A 22,230-nucleotide genomic window follows, 5' to 3' on the forward strand; every position below is an offset into this window, starting at 1 on the left:
CTGAATCACACAAATTTAAATGTGAATTGTTAAATATGAATAAAAATAACTTAAGTATAACAAATAAAATTGAAAAAGATAAAACAATTAAATAATAAATTAATTTAATTTTCCATTTATAGTACTTATAAAATTAATTTTATGAAATTAAAAAAATAAGACTATTTTTCATTTACAGTTTAGATTCATAAATAATGGGAATTGGATTTACTTGTTATTTTACGGGTCCCCTTTCTTTTTAGCTCTACCACCAGTACTGTTTCAACATGAAGGAATCATTCTACAACTACCAAGTAAAGAGGAGGTTAGGAACCAACGGGTTGTAGCGCAGTTGGCAGCGCGGAGCTGTGGTGACCTTGAGGTCATGGGTTCAAATCCCACCATCCGCTGGGAGATTTTTGGCATTAATCCGCAAGCCCGGTCGAGCAGAATTCAAACCAAAAAAAGGAGGTTAGGAACTCAAATATCAATAAAAATATAATGTAAACCTTCGTTGAAAAGGAGCACCCATAAAATATTGCCAATAAGGTATTCAAATGTTTAACAAATTTTAAAGCTAAATCGCAAATATTGTTAAATGTCGAAAAGATTATTAGTACAAAGGTTAAGTTCCAGCTGTTTCATTCGGTTTGTTTGCCTTTTGATTAGGGAACCAATACCACATATATCATATGATTCCAAACTTTTTAGCAGTTGATATTCGTTTTATTTTCTTCTGGGCCAATCATGGGAAACTTTGTTAAGAATGGCCTCTTTTTTTTGTTTCAGAATTAATGGGCCAAACAGCAGAACTTGGCCCATTAAATACTAATTGATTTTAATGCCTATACCTAAGTAATTTGAGCATGGGATAGGCATCACTAATTTGAGATTCAATCCAACACTGTTGTAGAAAATATACTTTTTCTTGTTGTTGTACTCCATAATGGAGTTGAGAATTATAAACTCTATTATACATCTTGATCATACCACATGCTATACAGAAATGGTAAAGTTTTATCTTCAACCTTACACCCTTAAATAAGATAATCTAGTTTCAAATATCATATACATTCATAATTACATCAGAAATTGATGTGTGTAGGGATGTTGAGCATGAATAAAATAGATCCTACCAAAACCAGGGGAATATTCCAAATGATGGAAAATACTAGTAGTAACTAGTTGGTTGATTGGTAGTATATTGTAAAATTGAATGTTGTGGGCCTCACTGATGATACATAATCAACCAAAAAAAAAAACTAATGGGCTGGACCAAAACCCATATTTTATTACGTGGTCCCACCCTTGTTGTAAAATAGAAACGTGAAAATTGAGCTCATTTTACCTTAAATAATAGTAGTACTTAATTAGTAATTAATTATTATCGTAGATCTACTAGGTTTGATTCACAATTAATTTATCCCAATTATCACGTTAGAAAGAGGGAAAAAAACTCATAGTTTTATTCACAAGATACTAGAATAGTTCAAACTCACGAAATTTCGATTATTCAATAATTGACCTTAATTAATTGATTCATCTTAGTCATTGGGTCATCTTCCTCGTGTTTTCCAATAGCAAGTATTATTTCCTATAACGATAGGTAACGTTACTTAAAGCACTAATCAAGTAGCAAGGAAAGTGCCCCAAAACGATGATAATGAGATGAGATGAGATGATATTTTGAGAAATATGCAGAAGTCCAGAACATCGCATATGTTATTTTTGCAATTTTCAAGATAAATTTCTTATCGCTTAGCCTACTTGTCGAATTATGCATGACCCATGACGAGTAATGAAATTAAGTTCAAATGATAAAATACACTAAATAAACGTTTCACATATGAAAGTACTCCAAAAATTATTTCAAGGATTTTTCTTTAAATCTAGCTTCGGTCTTTTGAATTTCCCCTGAAATGAATTGAATCTTATGTGTGCGTTGAACGTGTCCCATGTAAGTAGTAAAAACAACGATCATTTAAATGAGTCATTTTTAATTAAAAATGATAATTTGTGCAAAATTATGAACTTTTGAGATTTTTTATTTTTTTTTCTTGAAATTTTCTAGAATTTCCTCTTTTAAGTTTAATTTTTCTAGTTTTTCACCAAGCATATTCTTTAAAATCATTTAATGTTTAACACTTTATTTGAAATTAAGGTGGCGTATATGTTTTCATTATGAGTATAACCATCATATGTATCTCAACAACGAGATAAGCTTGCAGAGAGCTGATATTGAGATGACTCATGTTAATTACTACCTCCGTCCCCCAAATATTGTCCCACTTTGACCCGGCACGGGTTTTAAGAAATATAATGAAAAGTGAGTTAGAAAAAGTTAGTGGATTGTGGGTCCTACTTTTATATATTAGTTTTATAATAAAATATGAGTAGAAATGAGTTAGTGTAATATGTGATCCACTACCAAAAATGGTAAAAAGTGAAATGGAACAAACTTTAGGGGACGGACGGAAATGGAAAAATGGGACAAACTTTCAGGGACGGAGGTAGTATTTATTAAGGGATAGATTAATTCATTAACTTTTTGTTGACTCCAAATCATGTAACTTTTGAAACTAGAAACATAGTCTTTCAAATTTTTGCTATTATACCACAATAGTTAAAACTGAAACTAATATGACAAAATCAAATATGGTGATATCAAAATAATGTCATTCTATTTTGAATGTTAACTAGAATATCTTAATTGTTCATATCATATTTAGTTTTGTTATATTAGTTTCAATTTCGACCATTAAGAATTTGTGTCAATATATAGACAAATAACACATCATGTTGCGTTGCCACTTTACGTCAGATAAATAGTATATGACATGTGTAGTTAAATTAAAAAATAAACTTTCAATAAAAATATTAAAGTTAATGTGTTTACATGCGAAAAACTATTATAAAATTATTACACAAAAATTAAAGAAAGAATACATCACAAAAATGATTATTTTCAAAAAAAAAAAAATAGGTGCAATTTTAGACTGAACTATATGTGTTTATTTTCATGTAGAACATGCTATTGTCATGGAATTACACGCAGGAAACGCACTGCAAACAAAAAATATGTAATAAAACCATATTTGATCCAGCTCATTAGGTTCAATCTCATCCCCAGTTGTTATGGTACACTCAATTATTCATTATCCAATTGTCTTAATCAACTCCCTTCTCTTTTCTACTTTATTAGGAGTTGATTTTTCGTATAAATCTATACTTTAAAAGTACAAGTTCATTTTCCAAATTTTATAACTATACAAGTTCATTAAAAAAAATTACACTGTATTAAAAGTCAAGACCTTTATAATTTTGTAACCACTATTTTTTGGGTGTGCATATCATATAATTATAAACAGTGAAATTTCCGCGAAACTGTCAAACTGGGGAATATTTATTTTTATTTACAGCATTTGACAGTTGATTTTTTGCGTTCATTTTGCAGTCAAAACTGAGACTCTCACATCTCTCTATTCCTCTTTGTTTCTCGATCAGCTGAAGTAGTGAAATATCGCTCTGTGATTTCAAAGTCAAGGTATTGTGTAGTCAGTGAAATGTGCTTCAATTCGCTCAGCTGAAGTGTTCAACTACAATTCGTGCGTTTAACAGTTTCTTCGTTGGTGCGATGCAATCAGGTGACTTGATTTAGTTGTTTCATCTCCTTTTCTCTGTTTTAATTCTCGACAGTTGTGATTAAATTTCGTTTTTGCTAATTGCCTCGAGTTTATACCTCTATTTGTGTCGAATTTCATGAATTCAGCCTATTTACCGCGGTTAACTAAGCATCTACGATGTAGCCGTAGCTCAATTATATAGAGGTTTACTCTTGACCAGTTTTGGCGGCTTTACCTTTTTATTACTGTATGATTCTACTGTCTAGTATCAGGAGGCTTGATTGATGGCATAATAATTGAGAGTTGAGAAATGGAACATTTATTTGTATATTGTGTTTATATCCATGTCTAGATAAGTTAGATTTTGTTACTTTTGAATATTCAAAGAATCTTTTATTCTGCTTCTGTTCACTTTTTTTGTGGTACTAGATGCAAGATCTCCTGTAGAAAGACTTCAATTTTGGAGCTGGAATTTGGATGTTTTGGCAGCTTTGGTTTTTTGTCTATCTAGAATATTACTATATGTCCACTTCTCAAATCTATATCCAAACATGGAGAAAATGCAAAGAAAATTCATATTACTGTCATTTGATTTCTTCAAGCTTCCCTTTTTAGCACAAGAAGCATTCCAGGATAATTTTTTACTAGCACTATTGGGTTCCCGAAATTAATACTATACCTTAAATTATGAACTTTTGTTTTTGGAATAAAATTCACCTGGGATTCTGGATATTGCTGTTTACTTAATTGGATCCAGGCAGAGCACTGTGATCCTTGTAAGCTCAGATGCAACTGCTTTGGCCTTAACACAAGTGCAAATATATTTCAGAATACGATATTATTCATCTGGCTCGAGAAGCTCAAAGTCGGTGGTTAAAGCCTGCCGAAGTTTATTGCATATTGAGGACTTATGAGGAGCACCAGCTCACCCACCAAGTTCCTCAAAAACCAACTAGTAAAATTGGCATCTACTGCATTTTTATCTGCTCAGTTTTTTAAACCGTTGATGAAATACATTTGCTATTCCACTGGTGTATCTTAATAGGTGGATCTCTATATCTGTTCAACAAACGAGTGCTAAAGTTTTTCCGGAAAGATGGTCATAGTTGGCGTAAAAGGAAGGATCAGAAAACCATTGCTGAAGCACACGAACGGCTTAAGGTTTCTGGTTCAGCTCTCATTTTGGTGTCTGCTTATGTTATTCCTCTTTTTTTCCTGTTTCTCTTTTACTTAATACTTTTTCTTTTAACTTTGAATTGTTTTTTTAATGTTAATGCCATGAATATTGAGCTCCAATGATATATTTAGAAAAATCTGTAATGGTTGGTCACTCAGTTGTTATTTCACTAAGGTCAGGCATTTTCTATTAAAGCGCTAACCGTTGAGATAAAACCTATATATAACCTAATGTTTTTTAGGATCCTGCTAGGATATTTGAGCAATGAAGATAAGGAGATATTCAGATCTTTCATACTGGCCTGTGTTCCGTGCATAATTTCTGTCAACAGTAATGCTTAGAGATATGGTGAAAATCGTGAAATATGCATCAAATTTTAGTTACTAATGTTCATTTGGGACATAAATTATAGAACAATCAATCTGCAATTAAGGTATAGCTGTGATAGCATCATGTGAAGTTATACCTTAACATGCGCTCTTCCAGTATGCCCAACACTAGGGATCTAATTACATAGATTGAGTTTGCAAGGTGTGGTTGGTTACCGTGAATTGTTGCATGAAGATTTTGATATTTCCAGGTTGGAAATGCTGAAGCCCTGAACTGTTATTATGCTCATGGAGAGGGGAACCCTAACTTTCAAAGACGAAGCTACTGGATGTTAGAACCGTAAGTTTTCACATTTTACTACATCAAATTTTGCCCCATTTATTGTCACGGAAGTGACTGAGGCTAATGATTCAGTTGCAATATTGAATGTTTCATTTTGATTGTATGCTTAGGTGTTTAGTTCTTAAGAGTAGAAAATAGATAACTTGTAGATAGATAAGCATCAGTCAGTTATCCCTCTCTGTGTGTGGCCCATGTAAGCATATGCTTGTGTGTGTTATTGCAGTAAGTTTTCTTTTGTATCAGGATATATAAGCACAATCTTCTTCTTAACTAATAAGTATTTTGATGTACCAGGGTGTACGAACACATTGTTCTTGTGCACTACAGAGATATTCGTGTGGTAAGTGGTCTTGTTCTGGAGTTCAACCATAAGATCTTAACTAATGTTATTTATTTCTTTACTACTGTATTTTTATGTTGCTGCTGTTATTTGAAACCATTTAAAAGGGGATTGACTTTAAAAAACAATTTTGCATATGTTGAGGTTGTATTGACTTCCCTGATTGCTTAAGATCTTGTGATTTCGTGATTGAAAAACTCGGACTTTGCATGACAAGTAGTGTTTTTGTTTCGTTCATCAAGACTGAGTTTAACATTCAATTGGTTAATATATGCTAATAAAAACCACGATTTATCTACACAGGCTTTGCCTGTTTGAATGTTTTCCACGACTTTAAGGGTTTCTTCTGCTTAAACCTTAGCATGATTTACCCAATTCAGAGGTGGATTGCAGGGAAACGAGCAGTCTGGATCAACATCTCAGCTTCTATCATCATCTCCTTCCACCTTCAGTCCTAGTCCTACATCTTTTGCATCGGAGTTGCCAGACTCATCCTTTGTCATTGGTGAATCTTATGAATCGTATCATAATGAATCAAGTCCCAGCTCGGTGGAGATAAGTTCTACTCAAATTGTCACCAATCATATAATGAATCAGTCAAAAGCGAGAGCAAATGAAGTATACAGTTCTCCAGGGCGGGATATGGATCAAGCATTAGAAAGAATTAAGCACCAACTGAGTTTAAATGATGATGAGGTGACAGAATGTTATAAGTACAACTTTGAGGCTGAGGATTCAAATGACCTAGATGTGCTGCGGGAATATGAATTTTCTAGTCTGACGCCAAATAGTTCAGGCGACATTCTTCAAGGTTTTCACTATTTTGTCTGCTTCTTCAAGTTCAAGTTGAACAATTATCTCTTTTAATATGATCAATTAAGCCAGAAAGGCTGCTAGGTTGCTAATAGGACATGACTTAGTAGGTGAAGGAGTTCAACAGCACCAAAAACCACCAGGAACTGAAGTTGACATTTGGAAAGAGATGATGCTGGATGTCTCCAAGGATTTTCCATGTGCAGAATCACCACAACAGTTTGGAGGGCACGCAACTTGTATGGTTTCTTACATGACAATCTTTATTAATTTTACTATTATTTTGGAATTTTTTTGTTTTATAAGAACTCTCACACTCCAGTTACCATGCCAGCTTCTTTAATCCTCGAAGAAGTAGATTCACAGAAATATCGTACATATACTCCTACACCACATGCTTACTCTCCGGCTTGCAATTCGCCATTATTTTACCAAGATGGTTTGGGAATTTCTCTTGACAACAACATAAGTTTGACCGTTGCCCAAAAACAAAGGTTCACTATCCGTGAGATATCTCCAGAGTGGTGTTATACCTCTGAGGGTACAAAGGTAAATTAGATTCAGCAAATACTTATATAGCTGTTTCTGTGTGTGTGCATGCTTGCATAGTCGCATGTGTATTGCAGTTACTTGTTCCTACTCATCATGTGCATGCCTGACACTGCTTTGTATGCTTCATTTTTATTTATAAGTTATTACAGAAAATTTATCGGCCTAGTTTGATGGCACTTTAGTGATTTGTTAGATACAATATGATATTACCTTGCTCATTCTTGCCACAAATACCCACACATGCACAGACCTATAGTTATATAGATGTATGTAGCATCCATATATGTATTCAATTTTATCACTTGAGTTCATTTTGAGTTTTATCAGTATTCATATGACACTCAAGTTTCTGATCCAAGGTTCAAATCCTACTTGCAGATCATCATTATTGGGTCTTTCTTCTGTGATTCATCGGAATGTGAATGGGCTTGTATGATTGGTGACACTGAAGTTCCTGTCCAGATCATTCAAGAAGGTGTCCTCTGCTGCTATGCCCCAGCTCACTTGCCAGGGGAAGTTAGTATTTGCATCACTTCTGGGAATCGAGAGGCTTGCAGTGAAGTCAGGGAGTTTGAATATCGAGCCAAATCTGACGTTCCCGCACCTAGTAATCTAACTGGAACAGAGGCTTATAAGAATCCAGATGAACTCGTGTCGCTTGTCAGATTCATTCAAATGCTTCTATCTGATGCTCAGCAAGCCTCTGAATCAAGAAATGATGAAGACTCATGGAGCCAAGTCATTGATGCACTTTTGGTTGGTGCTTCTACATCGTCAAGCACTCTTGATTGGCTTCTCCAAGAACTTCTGAAGGAAAAGTTGCAACTATGGCTTTCGTCTAAATTACAAAATAATGAGGAGAAAGGCTGCTCGTTATCCAAGAAAGAACAAGGGATCATACACATGGTTGCCATATTGGGATTTGAATGGGCGTTGCAACCAATTTTGAACTCTGGAGTGAGCGTTAACTTCCGCGACAATAATGGATGGACTGCTCTCCATTGGGCTGCACGATATGGGAGGTATATTTTTTTTCCTCCAAACTTTACTTTCAAATGTAACATTCTGTACTTACATCCTACAACATTGATTGGATGATGAACCGCAGCTTAGTTGGTAACACCCATTTTCCGATTAATTTGCAACAGGGAAAAGATGGTAGCTGCACTGATTGCGTCTGGTGCGTCAGCTGGTGCAGTTACCGATCCTAATTCACAGGACCATACGGGGAAAACACCTGCATCAATTGCTGCCTCCTACGGCCACAGAGGACTCGCAGGTTATCTTTCAGAAGTTGCATTAACCACTCACCTAACATCCCTCACGCTGGTGGAAAGTGAGCTTTCTAAAGGCTCTGCCGCGTTGGAAGCTGAAAGAACTATAAATAGTATATCATCCACTGAGTATGAGGATGAGGACTCCCTCAGGCAGACTCTAGCTGCAGTTCGCAATGCAACTCAGGCTGCTGCACGAATTCAATCAGCGTTCCGTGCCCATTCATTCAGGAAGAGGCAGCAGTGGGAATCTGCAATACCCATTGGTGGAGATGAATTCTCCTTCCTAGAGAAGGACGCTCAGGGGCTTTCAGCTGCATCAAAGTTGGCATTCCGCTCTACACGCGACTACAACTTGGCTGCCGTGTCCATACAGAAGAAATACCGAGGGTGGAAAGGCAGGAAGGACTTCCTCTCACTGCGCCAGAAAGTTGTCACGATACAGGTGCTTCCGTCATATACATAATAAACATATACTCCCTCTCTCTCCCATTCTAAGTGGCTCGTATTTGTTTTTGGGTCGTCCCAAGTATTAATTATGTTGTTGGTTGTGAGTTCAGGCTCATGTGAGGGGCTACCAAGTTAGAAAGAACTACAAGGTTTGCTGGGCAGTTGGTGTGCTGGAGAAGGTTGTGCTAAGGTGGCGGCGGAGAGGAGTCGGTCTGCGGGGATTCCGGCCGGAGCAGGAGTCCATTGACGAGAGCGAGGATGAAGACATCCTGAAGGTGTTCCGTAAGCAGAAAGTGGATGAAGCCATTGACGAGGCCGTGTCAAGAGTGCTGTCTATGGTCGAATCATCGGAGGCGCGTCAGCAATATCATCGTCTTCTTAGCAAATATCGTCAGGCTAAGGTAATAATGCCTTGCTTGTTTTCACCATCCAAATATCATAAGCCATCAATCTGATTTACTCTCTTGTTATTCGCAGGCTAAACTCCAAAGTGCAGACTCACACCCCAATATCCCTAGCATGGAAAATGAAGAGATTCACTAACTAACATAATTGGTGTATAGGAAACGTTAATTATACTACCACCTGTGCTAATCAAATTTTAGCTCTTAAGTTTGCTCTTCTGTAAATGGTTGTGTTTTTCTTCTAGGTAAAATTACTCTCTGTAATTTACTCTATTACGAGTATATTCTAGGTGCTCGAATTGCCAACCATTGATTAATCTTCCATGGGATTTAGGTCTTTAAGACAAAACATTTCATCAAACGTTTCAACAAAAACCTTGTCTTTATTTCAGCGTTAATTTGCGCATTCTAAAAAGTAAAATAAATATGGTTTGTTCAATACTGTGCAAGTTGTAGTAACTATCATTTTATTAAAGAATTTTGGAAGTAGTTAAATGGATGAGGAGACATGCTTTGGTAGCGTCCACCGCTAATACTCTAGTTATTTTAAGAAGAATACATGGATAACTACAAATTGAGGTGGAATTATGTGTGTGACGTGTCAACAGCCACATCTCTCTTGGCCATCTCACACCCAACGATGGAATCAATCATCTAGAAAGTGAGATGGGATCTGACAAACAAAAGAAGAGGAGATGAGAGAGAAACCCACGAGGAAGGTAATGGAGGATGAAGAAACCAACACCACCCAACTCTCCTCCATCAACCAACAGCCGCTGTTATCTAAGGCAAAACTATTGATGAATTCAATCTCTAATATCTGCAGCTTGAATCATCATTGGAAGAAGAAGAAGAAGAAGATGAAAATGCTACAGATGAAGAAGAAAAGTTAGAGAAGGAGAGGGGCAGCAGCAGCAACAAAGAAATAATCAAAAAGCTGAAGAATATACAAAGGCAGAACACAATCACTCATTATCTTCTCACAGCTTCAATTCTAGTCACTCTGGCATGGCAGCTCTCTGAGTTTTCTCTCATTTTCAAAATCAAACAAGGCTTCTGCAATCCTCTCAGATCCATCGGAGGAGCAATCAAAGGTGTGCTTAGTGCCAGTGAGCAGAAGCAAACGCAGGTTATCCCACCAACCTATCTGCCAGGACTCGAGATCCCAGACTGGCCTGGTTTCGACACCAGCAACGAGGAAGACGAAGAAGATGATGACTAGACATAGATCAATTTCTCAACAAAAAAACTACGGTAAATGTATGGAGGGTTTCAACAAGGTTTATATATGCAAAAGTATCGAGATTGTCAGACACCATTGGTTCCAATATATGAAAGGAAAATGTGATTGGTATAACCATACAAGAAAAAAACTCTTGGTCATTGTAACAAAGCATCAACAGCACAGCAAGAGCAAGTAATTTTGTCCAATATTTGGAATAAAAAATAAAGATCCATCAATCACCAAAACAAAGGAAATGGTATTCAAGACTCTCCTTATGCATAGTTGAGCCGAAAGATGTCGTTGAATACATAGAAGCTGCCCTGAGGTGTTGGCATCAGATGGAACATCTGCCACAAATAAAATAAACATTACTCATTCATACATAAAAAGAACAATGAGAATCATCGTCGAATCATGAACCTAACTTAGTGAAACATACTTATGAAATATTCTGATGCATCAAGAAACAATACAGTTTCATCCCTTTTACACAACTATTTGTACACACTCTCATATATACAATCTCTTACACTATTCCAAGCTAATTTGTAATCTATTGTTATTTGATTTTGATCTCACAATCTCATCCTTCAAATACTTAATCCTACTTTCTTTAGCTCATCAAATTCTGATTATGATTGAGAGTACAGTAATTCATTCCTCAGCTGCATCAATTATTTACTTGAACGAAAATCGTCCCAACTTTGTCCAATACAGTATTGTTCAGCTACCGCGAAAAACTAGCCTAGAACTTACAATTGGAGTTCAATAAACAAATTCATTAGATTCAAATATCTTAATTCACAGCTCAAACGTCTCGATTTCAGCAACTAAAACATTAATCCAATAAAATAAACCCTAAACCTTCCACAGCTTGAATTCAAAATGAATATCAAAAACCTCACCTGACTAAACTTGAGAGTGTGCTGCTCTCCGGAGAGCTGGAGATTACCAGAAACAAAAACAAGCATTCCACCGGCGGGGCCGGACGGCTGGCAATCAACGGTGGTGATATGGTGCTGGCACTGCTGGAAAGGCAAGCTGGTGAGCTTAGCGGTGATGTTTTGGGTGCCTTGGAATTTCTGCCCCTCAAAAGAGAGCATCGACGCGTCCTGGTAGAGGCTCGCGAGCCCCGCCCGATTGGTGTCGAACGTGGAGTAGTAGTGCTCGACGAAGGCCTTGGCCACCGCATCTGGATCCAACGCCGCCATCGCAAATTTGTCCAATACTTTACCCTTGCGGCGGAGGAGTTGTTGTTTCGTTGGCCGTGGGCGAAGGGGTATTTAAGATACGGTACGGGGGTATTTTGGTCAGATCAAGTGCTCGCGTCTTTTCAACGCTTAATCTTTCATTTATTCTTATTTTCGAACTAGGGTTTGCTTTGAATTTAAATTTTGGGGATCTATTTTGAATTCTGTTGCATTTAAATGGAAAAGATTTAACTTTTATAATATCCGCATTTTAATTTATGTAATTTTATCGGCGTAGTAGCTTGAAAATTACGTCAAAATACAAGAAAAAGTGACGGAAATTCAAAAATTAGTAGTACTAGTATTTCTGTAATTGCAATACTCCATTTGTTATGTGTATTGGATTAATAGCTTGAAATTTACGTCAAAATAAAAGAAAAAGTGGCGGAGATTAGAAAACATTTCATTTTCATTTGTTATGTTTATTGAATTAATAGCTTGAAATTTACGTCAAGATACGCTGAAAAGGTCACGGAAATTAGAAAACATTAATATTTTCATTATAAGTTATGTCTATTGGATTATGGCAAAATACAAGAAAAATGTTACCAAAATTTAAAAAACATTTCCGTAATTTCAATATTTGGTATGTTTATCGAATTAATGGCTTCAAATTCACATCAAAATATAAGAAAAAAAATCACGGAAATGATAAAACATTTTTGTAATTTTATCGGATTAATAGCTTAAATTTACGTCAAAATTACAAGAAAAAATCACGGAAATTAAAAAAAACATTGGATTTTCGACATACAAAAAGAAAAAATGATAGCGTCGACAGCAGGGTTCGAACCTGCGCGGGCGAAGCCCAACAGATTTCAAGTCTGTCTCCTTAACCACTCGGACATATCGACCTCTTGACATTTTTCTAAACTGAAAATGTTATAATTCACAAAATGTTCTAAAATTGAAAAATGAAAATGTTAACTCAAGAGGGAGATTGTGCCTGGGATCTAAATGTGTATTTCGTTACTAAAAATTGGAAATGTGATTTCTACAATTACACCATGAAATAAAGTATATTCAAGACTGCTGTGTTTAAGTTTAAGACTTTAATTATATACACATACATAAGATAATCGATCTCAAAACCTCTCACTAAACAGAAACATTGGGCAGATCACAAAATCTCCTGCTTCAAATATAACTTTGGCTCTATTATTATTCAACCACCACCAAAATATACCTACTATACACTTTCTACAAACTAACATCGTGTAACACTAACCTAAATTCTTCTTTATCATACAAATGATGCTCCACCATCTAGCGATTCTCCGGCAAAAGAATAGTCTTCGACTTCCGAGTAAAAAACCTTCCGTCCACGAGCACACCGACGAAAAGGAGGCTCCGTTTCGCCATATCCAGAACGGAGCCTCCACAAAGAATCTTCACCTTTCTATATACATTGAAAAACCTTCACCTGCACGGGGAATAGCATATCGATCATACAACGTTTTAAGACCGAGTAAGATAGGTTAAAAATGGTGTACTAATACTCACAATTGGGAATATGCACAACCTAGTTACTGTGGAGTGAGTCTCGGCAGCACCTGAGATCACGAGCCATCACGGCCGGATTTCTACTAGGGATGCTCGTCCGGTGCTGTTTGAAAGAAGCGTGAAATCTCGCGGTAAAGCTGCTCAGCCTCGAATGGTTTTGAGACGTAGCCATCCATGTCGGACTTCAAGCATTTCTCGTTCGTTGCCTGGATGACATCTGCAGTCATGGCCAGGATCGGTACGTGCCAGTTTGAGACGTTGTTGTAGTCTTCCATGGAGAGGTCTCCACTTTGGAGACCTTTGTTGATGGCTGCCTCAGTTTTCCGGATTATCCTTGTAGCCTCGAACCTGCACGTTTTCCTACGGTTAGCAAAGCCGAACGGGCACTGATTTAACGTGCAATGTAACTCAATTTTAACGAAGCTTACCCGTCCATTTCTGGCATTTGAATGTCCATGAAGCAGGCATCGAAGGTATGGGGTGGAGTTAACAAAGAGATTGCGTATTTCCCTCGTTCTGCGTTTACCACGTCAGCGCCATACTTCTTCAGAGCGCCAGCGGCCACCCTGAGGTTTACCGGATTGTCATCCACAACTAAAACTCTCCGGCCATGGAGGAGACTGCTGAGGGTCGATGAGTGAAGCTCTCCATTGCGACGGCTCCTAACACCCATAACTCGGCGCAGGGAGGCAGCAAGCATATTTGCTCTCAGAGGTTTCGTGACAACAAAAGGAGTCGGGTCATCCGAAGCCGAAACTCCAGGCCGGTTATAGCTCGACGAATTGGATAGAAGTAAGGTTTTAGGGCTGACTCCACAATCTTTCTTTAACTCATTATACAAAACCACCAACATATCTAATTGTTTCTCCCATACATCTTCTTCAACGAAAACCATGTTTATAGGCGTTGAGCCAGAAAACACTAGGCTGAGATGAGAGACTACCTCAACGTGAATCCCAAGTCGCTCGATGTGATATCTGGAGACCTTGGCACGGACAGGGTTAGGGTCCACGACTAGAGCTTTCATCCCCTGGAATTCTGAAGAAATAGTAGTAGACGGATGGTCAGGTATCTCCCCGTTCGATTCAGAGCTGCCATTAGTGAAAACAGCTGTAAACGTGAAGGTTGATCCGATGTCGGGGGAGCTGGACAGCCCAATTTCACCTCTCATGAGGTGGACCAAGCACTTACTGATGCTCAAGCCGATACCAGTGCCGCCGTGTGTTCTAGTGATGGAGGGGCCAACTTGCATAAATGGTTTAAACACCCGTTCTTGAGCTTCGTGTGGGATCCCTTGACCTGTGTCCTCAACTGACACGATGATATTTACTTGATCTGCTAAGGACACCATCGCGGATGTTTCTTCGAAAATCGTGAAGTCGGCCCAGCTTTGCCGTCTGTCAACTACACTCAAGCCGCTCAAGGAGTTAGTCGGGTCTCTGTCTGCCTCCATTTCTGCAACTTCTTCAACGAGATGAACGGTCACAAATATGTGTCCTTTATCAGTGAACTGTAAAGGAATATACATAGTCAGTCAGCATCGGAACACCAAGGAAACAAACGGATAACACTTTTTAAGTCGAACTCACTTTCATTGAGTTCCCCACTAGATTCGTGATTATCTGTTTAAATCTTCCAGGATCGCCAACCAGCATATCAGGGATTTTACTAGAGACGTAAGCTGCCAACTACACGTGCATTTGTCGAACGTAAACACGAGTCAAGTTAGATAACTGTCAAAACAGGAAGGAAGAATCCACAAGTCCAAGAATTTAATTTACCTCAACTTTTTTATCTTGTGATTTTCCCGAAAATAGTGATAAAACGTCATCCACAATCCCCCGCAAATTGAAGTTCACTGCTTCAAGCTCGAGTTTACCAGATTCAATTTTCGCTTGATCCAACACCGCGTTAATAATTGAAACCAAAGTTTTACCACTCTCTCCTGCAACTCTAACATAGTCTTGTTGTGTGTCATCAAGATGTGTATCCATAAGCATTTGAAGCATCCCTGATCGAACAAACAACAGAAGATCGGTTTGCTTCAGACGCTGAAAAGTTATTAGATTTTGAAACATAAATAAGATATATTTATTCACTTACCAAGAACACCATTCATAGGGGTTCTGATTTCATGAGAAACAGTAGCAAGAAACTGCAACGAAAGAAATATTGTATGCTGACTTCAGAGTACTTAAAAAAAATAGGGTCTTAGCTTAAAATAAAATTAAAAGATACTGAATACCTGAGACTTTGCAGTATCAGCATCCTCTGCTTCTTGCTTAAGGCGCGCCATTTTTTCGCAATCCTCCGTAACTTTGGCTATTCGATTCAGTGTAGCATGGAATATTTGTGCTGCAAGCAATGTAATTATAAGGATAAAGACAGATGTAGTTATTGCAACCCATGGCCACGGAGGCTTCTGCTTGAATCTGCATCAATAAATTTCTATCAAAAGTCACCACTATGAAATCATTTATTGATCCATTTTGCCAAAGATGACGAAAAATGATCCAACTACACATACAGAGAATCTTATACAAAATCGCGTATATTCATAGCCTATAAGAAACGTGTCAAGGAAAGAAGAATAGCACACATTACCTGCAATGCATCTCATGCTTCCTGAAAGGATCTCCGAAGTTAAGAGCACTGACACGGAATAGCCCATCGAACGAAGCATTTGAGCCGTACATACTGATAGGAAGGGAGGAATTGGTAGTATCATACACGTTCACAAGGATAGTATGTTTGCTAGCAAGCTGTTGAAGTAGTTTCTCTACAAGTGATTCAATGTCGAAGATACCTCCAAGATACCTATTCAAAGAAAGAAATATACTGAAATAAGACTAAAGGTAACATTCACATGAAAGGCCACTTTAGACGACACAATTGCGTTAGATAGCATACCCTGCACTTGCTTGGGTCCTTTCAGCTGGTGTTGCATTGGGAGGGAGATCCCTCTTATAGACGGCAAAAGTCAGTATTACTCCTAGGCGATTCGTTTTGAGCAACCTAAACGGGGCAGTTAGGACGCCTTTTCCTGATTCTCTTGCACGCAATATATTGTCACGATCTTCCTGTTAGCACAAGGAATTCTTTCACAAGGTATTCTTACGCTATTTTCTTCTTCCACATTGTATGATTGCTTGTGGAAAGAACTTCTATACACTCATAAAGCGTAGTACACAGAGATTCTAGGAAATAGAAATCTTCATACGAAAAAATTACCTTTCCCGACAGCATATCAAGAGAGATTACATGAGCAACAGTTTCTTGAGCAAAGATGACGGGAGCGTATTCCTTCTGCACAGGCGATGGTTCAAGGTCTTCTGGATGATATTCGTCTTCATGAACTGGGGTTTGTTCATCCTTGTCCATTCTCTTTATAGTCCACCCTTGTTGAATCTCAAATTGCTCCCGTTCATCTTGAAGCACTCGCACTGCATATGCAACTCCACTAGTAAGAGGTCTCTCAAACGATGTTTTGTCTGTATACCTTGCGAAAGTTCTCTGCAAGTAAGTCGGGCAACAAGTTAAGGAAGAGACTTTACTATCTACTCCATTCAAACACAACGAAGGTTATAATTCCAGTACAAATATGCATATTTTCACAGCAAAATCAATAAGGACGTGATTTCCATAGCTTTCAACGAATAACGATTCAACTGCAAACGAGTGTATCCATCAACGGACAATTAAGAAACTGAAAACAGCTTCAACTCCAACTAAAGTTGCCTAATAACAGCTTTACCTGATCAATTGCTGAGGGATTCTTGGCATGGTGGAAGATTGAGATTATAACAGACATTGCCTGGATGTGATTCATGCTCACATTAAACTGATCCTGCAACATCCTCGCCCTCTCGTCACACATGCTAGTGAGCATTTCCTTCCTCTTCTCCACGGCTTGTGAGCTCATGTACCAAAACACAGACAGTGAGATTATGAACCCAAACACTATCCATGCTATCAAAAGCTTGGTCCACCAATTCTTCTTCTCTTCCCCCGAGGATGTATGCTGCGAATGCTGGTGATGGATCTTGGAACCACGCCCCGGTAGGTGATCCCACAGTTTCATCCATATCTTCCATCCATCGCCAAGCAAACTATTCTTGGTGGTCATGATTTTTCCATTACTCAGCCAATTCAAAGAGATCAAAGACAGAAACCAGCAGCAAAGCATCAAAAGAAGATGGCCCACCTTCAACCCAAATCCAACTATGTGAAGTAAGTTCATCTAACTCCAAAACAAGAAACTTTCGAACAGTAACAAACTCAGCAATCCTACTGAATTTTCCCCATTTCTATCGAGTGTTCACACCAGCACAGCCGTAGAGAAGAGATAATTACAGGATCCCATCTAAGAAACTTGAATCAAATCAGCCAACCACCTCAAGAAAAATCAGATCAGGAAGACAACAAATTAGTGCAGGGCTTTGTGATGATGCTACCTTATCCACCTTAATTGCCACAAACTTTAACCTCAAACACCAAGAATTGAGTGAGATGATAAAATTCTCCAACACCCCAACCAGAGAAAGAATCAAGGAATCTTCAAGATTCCACCTTTTTTCCTTGACAAAACGAGAACTTTGGTTTCTATCTTGTTAGCTACCAACCAAAAGCTCAGACGTAGAAATGCTCCGAAGCTAATAACCAAGCAAAGATTCCCTTCACAATACTGCAATCAAATCATTCATACCCTATAAGCAAAGCCAAGAATCTGCACACAAAAAGATAAATCCCCTTCTGACGAAGTTTTACCTAAAAATTCCTGAAAAACCACAGTAATCGAATTGTGCGTTTTTGAGTTTGACTCTCAAATGAGCCAACTATTTGGAGCTCTGGACAGCAACTGGGGTAATAATATGTTTGAAAGATTAATGATTGCTGCAGTAAATAATGTTCCCACTACGAGAAAAAAAATTGAAAAAAAAAAAGAAAGCGAGAAAAAGCATCTATAGAAGAAAGAGGGGAAGAAAAAAGAAAAGAAAAAAGCTTAGATTAATATGGACACTATGCACAAGAATCTGTGAAAGCTAGATGAGGGGAATATGGTGGTAGAAATGTCTGCTAGTAAAGGACCATCATCTCTATCCCAATCCATCCATCCATCCATCCATCTATCTCCATCCGCACAAGAAAAGCAACAAAAATTAAAAAAACAATAATAATAATAATAATAATAATAATAATAATAATAATAATAATAATCCAAGCAAGAGAAAAGATTAAATTTTGAACATTAATAATTGCAGGAATAAACTAGCAGAGAGAATGGGAACAATAATTTATTAAAGAGAGAGGGCAGAAAAGGCATACTCCCACTCACCATGATAAAGAAAAATTAAAAATGACTGCTTTTGCCAACTCCTTTGATGTTCACAGCCACTGGCCAAGTCTTACACTCCAACAAGTTAACTCTATTGTTCTTTTTTGGATGCATCCTCACATTGAAAGTCCTAACTACCCTTTCAATCATTCAAAAATATCCCAAATCATAACCTCTTCCCCTTTTTTACATCAACAAATCTCCGTCATCAAATTTTATACAGTCAAAAACTAATTTATTTGAAAAAAAAAAGTTTATTTATACATTTAATTAAAATATATGGATGCATATATAGTACATGGAAAGTGCATAATATTGTGGTCATATATGCATGATTTGTGTATAATTTTTTTACTTTTTTAGAACCATAAATATAATAAGTGTATACTTTAATTCAAATTTTAAAAATAATAGAAAGAAAATTCAAATATAAAAATAAAAAATGATGTTAAAGGCTAATAAGTCTTTTTAACTTGTTCACTTAATACATTTATTATTTTAATATATAATTAATACATCAAATTATTAATATAACCTTATTCTGGTGGTACAAAATTTGATGTTTTATCATCACTCGATTAAATAATTGGAACTGACACCAGCTCAACTATGATGATGCTGCTGAGGGTAACAATCAAATAAAAATTCGTTCTTGATAATTAATCAAGGAATTAAATACCCTTTCCCCTCTCAAATGGAAGTGAAGTGAGGCCATCCACAACGCTGTTCCTATACCGTTCCTATACCGTTCCTTAAACCACTATTTGAGGGCCCCACTGTACTTTTTTACTCCATTCCTTAACTAAGGAACGGAACCTGCAACCCTCCGTTCCTTAACCGTTCCTTAAATTACTATTCATTCTATTTCAATTTTTATTTTTATTTCCAACTAAATTAAATTAAATAAACACACTTTATTAAAAAACAAACATACTTTATTAAAAACAAACATACTTTATTAAAAAACACACAATATTAAAAAAAATTACAACTTAAACTTAAAAAAATTAAAAAAAACACACAATTCAAATCCTAAAAAAATAAAAAACACACAATAAAAAACACACAATTAAACGTGGGAAAATAAAAAAACTACTCCGCCGGCGAATCATCCTCCGGAGGCGGTCGAGGTTTAGGGGGAGGGGGAAGACCAAGTAGTCCTGCCATATGCACAATTCCGTTCCACCAGGCCGTGTATTGGGCGTACGAGAAGCGGGAAGTGTCCGCCATTGTGGCGGTTATGTACGCCACCATAAGTGTGTTCGAGCCTCCTTGTGAGCCCGATCCCGAGGCCGACTGGCTTGATTCTCCTCGGCCCTTCCTCGCTCTAGCCGCTTTCGCCGCCTTCGTCCCTTGCGGACGACGGCGCCCACGGCTAGATCCCTCGTACTCGGCGGCCGTAACCCCAACCTCCTGCGTGCCACGATCACTGGGCGCATCGGTGTCACCAGACGAGTACTGGCCGCTCGTCGTGTGCTTCGTCCGCTTTGAGGTTGATCCCGAGCTGGAGCGGACACCACCGGCCCACCTTTCCTCGTCCTTGACGAGCTGCCAAATATCAACATATTTGAACTGTACACCGGTGTCCTGGTGGAAGGCGCGCAAAGCCGCCCTCAGTATGTCGGCGCCCGAAGCTCCGCTTTGGTAGTGCGCCGCTTCGGTGGAGTAGATCCCGCAGAATTTTTTGACCTGTAAATCGACTCGGCCAAAGTGAGCACGAAGCATTGTATATTTGCGCTTCCGGGCCCCTTTCGGCTTAGTCTCGTGGTAGACATCACGGACCTTTTCCCAGAAGCACTTGGCGGCTTGTTGGTTGCCGACGATGGGATCATATGAGACGGTGAGCCAGGCGGTGTACACCGCCTTTGTTTCTTCGTTGGTGTAGGGATGCCGGCCCAGATCCTCCGGCTCCTCCTCCTCATCCTCCTCGGGTGCCTCAGACGCAGCCCTGTAGCTTCCACCGCCTCGGCCTCCTCCCTGAGTGGGTTCAACGGGGATATCCTCCCGAATCTGGGACAAACCCTGGGAAAGCTGCGAGCGGGAGCCTCGAGCGTAGGCATCCACATCGAAAGTGGGTGGTTGGTACCCACCCGGCGTCGCCGACCCCTGCGTGCCCGGCGTCGATGACCCAGAACCACCAAGTGTGTTGTACATGGTCTCCCAATCGCCGAACGCGTTGAGATCCCACCCTCCGGCGCCGCCACCACCGTAATTGCCGTCGCCGGACATTTTTGAAGAGATAGAATATGAAAATTGGAGAGAATTTGATGTTGATGTAGGAAGAATAGATGTGTAGTTGTGTATAAAATGAATGAATTAGGTGTATTTATAGAATAAGAAAATAAAAATAAAAATTAAAAAAATTAAGAAAAAGTTAAAAAAAACGGTAATGTTACCGTTTAAAAATTTTTTTTTTTAAAAAAAATTCGATTTTTATATAAAAAAATAATTATTGCGTCATTGCTGACGTGTCCCACTCGCGGGCCGGCGAGTGGGAAGCACGCACGCACGGGGATCGGCCACGTCGCCCAAGCGCGTGGCGGCTTGTTCCGTGCCGCGTTACGTGCCGTCGGCACCCGGCACGGAATGGGAACGGGACGGGAGCGGAATGCAGCGCCGCAACGCGTTCCGCGGCGAAACCGTTCCGGCGGAACGCCGGCGGCACGCGTTGCGGGTGCTCTGACAGCCATGTTGGAAGGGGGAAATATTTTCAAGAATTGATTGAAGCTGAGGCCCATGATGAGCCCTCAGGGTGTTATTATGTTTTGCTTTTGCTCCCCTTGTTATTGAATCTAATTAAAGTGCTGTTTAGCTAAGAGGGCTTTGCACCACTAGCCCTTCTTCTAGATGGAATATAGCTCTCATAATTGAGAATTACACTTGGATTCTTTTATAGAACAGACAAATCCCTATGGCTTGCTTACCCTAATTCTGTTTCACTAAATTTAAAACAACCACTTTCTTCATATGTAGATAATGCTAAAAATGCATACTGTGTTTGAACATAAATGCTGAATATAAATCGAATTTCAAATACTTGCAAACAAACACAGCACACCCTCTTTAATTAAACTACCTTTCACTATTGGAATGTTACACTCTCCGTAATGAGTTGAAAAAATTAGTAGAATGTGGTCCTACTTTTATATATTAGTTTTATAATGAAATGTAAGTAGGAATGAGTTAGTGGAATATGATGTCTACTATTAAAAATGGTAAAAAGTGAAATGAGATGAATTTTATGGGACGGAATAGAAAAATGAGATTTGAGTAAATTTTTGTTCAATGCAAAAAAAATTGAAGGGTTTTGGCTTTTTGGAACTGACAAATTGACTTTTATGGTGCACAGCAAGGTTGTAACCAACAAACCTAGTCTATGATTGGATAGGCCTCGTCTTCCTCATCACCCTATTATTTGAACTGAGAGAAATGGAATAAAAGAATTAATATTCCCAAAAGGGAGAGTAGAAGGGCAAAACGGGCAACAAAAAGTGAGTGGCAAAATCGTAATATGTCTCATAAACGGGGGTGAAAGGATAAGAGGGGTTTTTGGGGGGGTCATGAAGTGATTTAGGCCATCATACAGTCTACACCCACCTTCTTCTTTTTTCAATTTATTTATTTTGATAAAAA

At 38.3% G+C, this 22,230-nt stretch overlaps 3 protein-coding genes and 1 non-coding gene across 6 annotated transcripts; 1 reads left to right on the forward strand and 3 right to left on the reverse strand.

Moving 5' to 3' along the window:
* Positions 1-3,290: 3,290 nt before the first annotated feature.
* LOC121767795 (calmodulin-binding transcription activator 4-like) lies at positions 3,291-9,675 on the forward strand. Of its 2 annotated transcripts, none has more exons than XM_042164123.1 (12): positions 3,291-3,623; positions 4,432-4,557; positions 4,648-4,763; positions 5,360-5,448; positions 5,746-5,791; positions 6,185-6,602; positions 6,712-6,843; positions 6,939-7,153; positions 7,535-8,178; positions 8,305-8,875; positions 8,991-9,281; positions 9,358-9,675. In XM_042164123.1, the coding sequence occupies exons 1-12, from the start codon at positions 3,614-3,616 to the stop codon at positions 9,421-9,423; spliced, it is 2,724 nt and encodes a 907-aa protein (XP_042020057.1). In that variant the 5' UTR covers positions 3,291-3,613; the 3' UTR covers positions 9,424-9,675. The 2 variants fall into 2 exon arrangements, with proteins under 2 accessions (XP_042020057.1, XP_042020058.1); XM_042164124.1 differs by having other exon boundaries at positions 3,296-3,623; positions 6,715-6,843.
* Positions 9,676-10,589: 914 nt separating this feature from the next.
* LOC121767797 (nuclear transport factor 2B-like) lies at positions 10,590-11,816 on the reverse strand. The gene is made up of 2 exons (XM_042164125.1): positions 11,415-11,816; positions 10,590-10,856 (listed from the first exon to the last, which is right to left on the reverse strand). Exons 1-2 carry the CDS (start codon positions 11,718-11,720, stop codon positions 10,782-10,784), a joined length of 381 nt encoding a protein of 126 aa, XP_042020059.1. The 5' UTR covers positions 11,721-11,816; the 3' UTR covers positions 10,590-10,781.
* A 715-nt stretch (positions 11,817-12,531) lies between these two features.
* Positions 12,532-12,613, reverse strand: TRNAS-UGA. Its single transcript has one exon. It is a non-coding gene; the product is annotated as a tRNA-Ser (tRNA).
* A 146-nt stretch (positions 12,614-12,759) lies between these two features.
* LOC121768170 (histidine kinase 3-like) lies at positions 12,760-18,506 on the reverse strand. 2 transcript variants are annotated; one of them, XM_042164554.1, is made up of 12 exons: positions 18,030-18,504; positions 17,017-17,946; positions 16,494-16,775; positions 16,173-16,342; positions 15,867-16,079; positions 15,508-15,694; positions 15,366-15,417; positions 15,044-15,273; positions 14,852-14,950; positions 13,691-14,772; positions 13,263-13,610; positions 12,760-13,182 (listed from the first exon to the last, which is right to left on the reverse strand). In XM_042164554.1, the coding sequence occupies exons 2-11, from the start codon at positions 17,500-17,502 to the stop codon at positions 13,346-13,348; spliced, it is 3,066 nt and encodes a 1,021-aa protein (XP_042020488.1). In that variant the 5' UTR covers positions 17,503-17,946; positions 18,030-18,504; the 3' UTR covers positions 12,760-13,182; positions 13,263-13,345. The 2 variants fall into 2 exon arrangements, with proteins under 2 accessions (XP_042020488.1, XP_042020489.1); XM_042164555.1 differs by having other exon boundaries at positions 13,282-13,610; positions 17,017-18,506.
* Positions 18,507-22,230: the final 3,724 nt, after the last annotated feature.

Source organism: Salvia splendens, chromosome 15, assembly GCF_004379255.2.
Source record: "Salvia splendens isolate huo1 chromosome 15, SspV2, whole genome shotgun sequence".
Classification (NCBI taxonomy): Eukaryota; Viridiplantae; Streptophyta; class Magnoliopsida; order Lamiales; family Lamiaceae; genus Salvia; species Salvia splendens.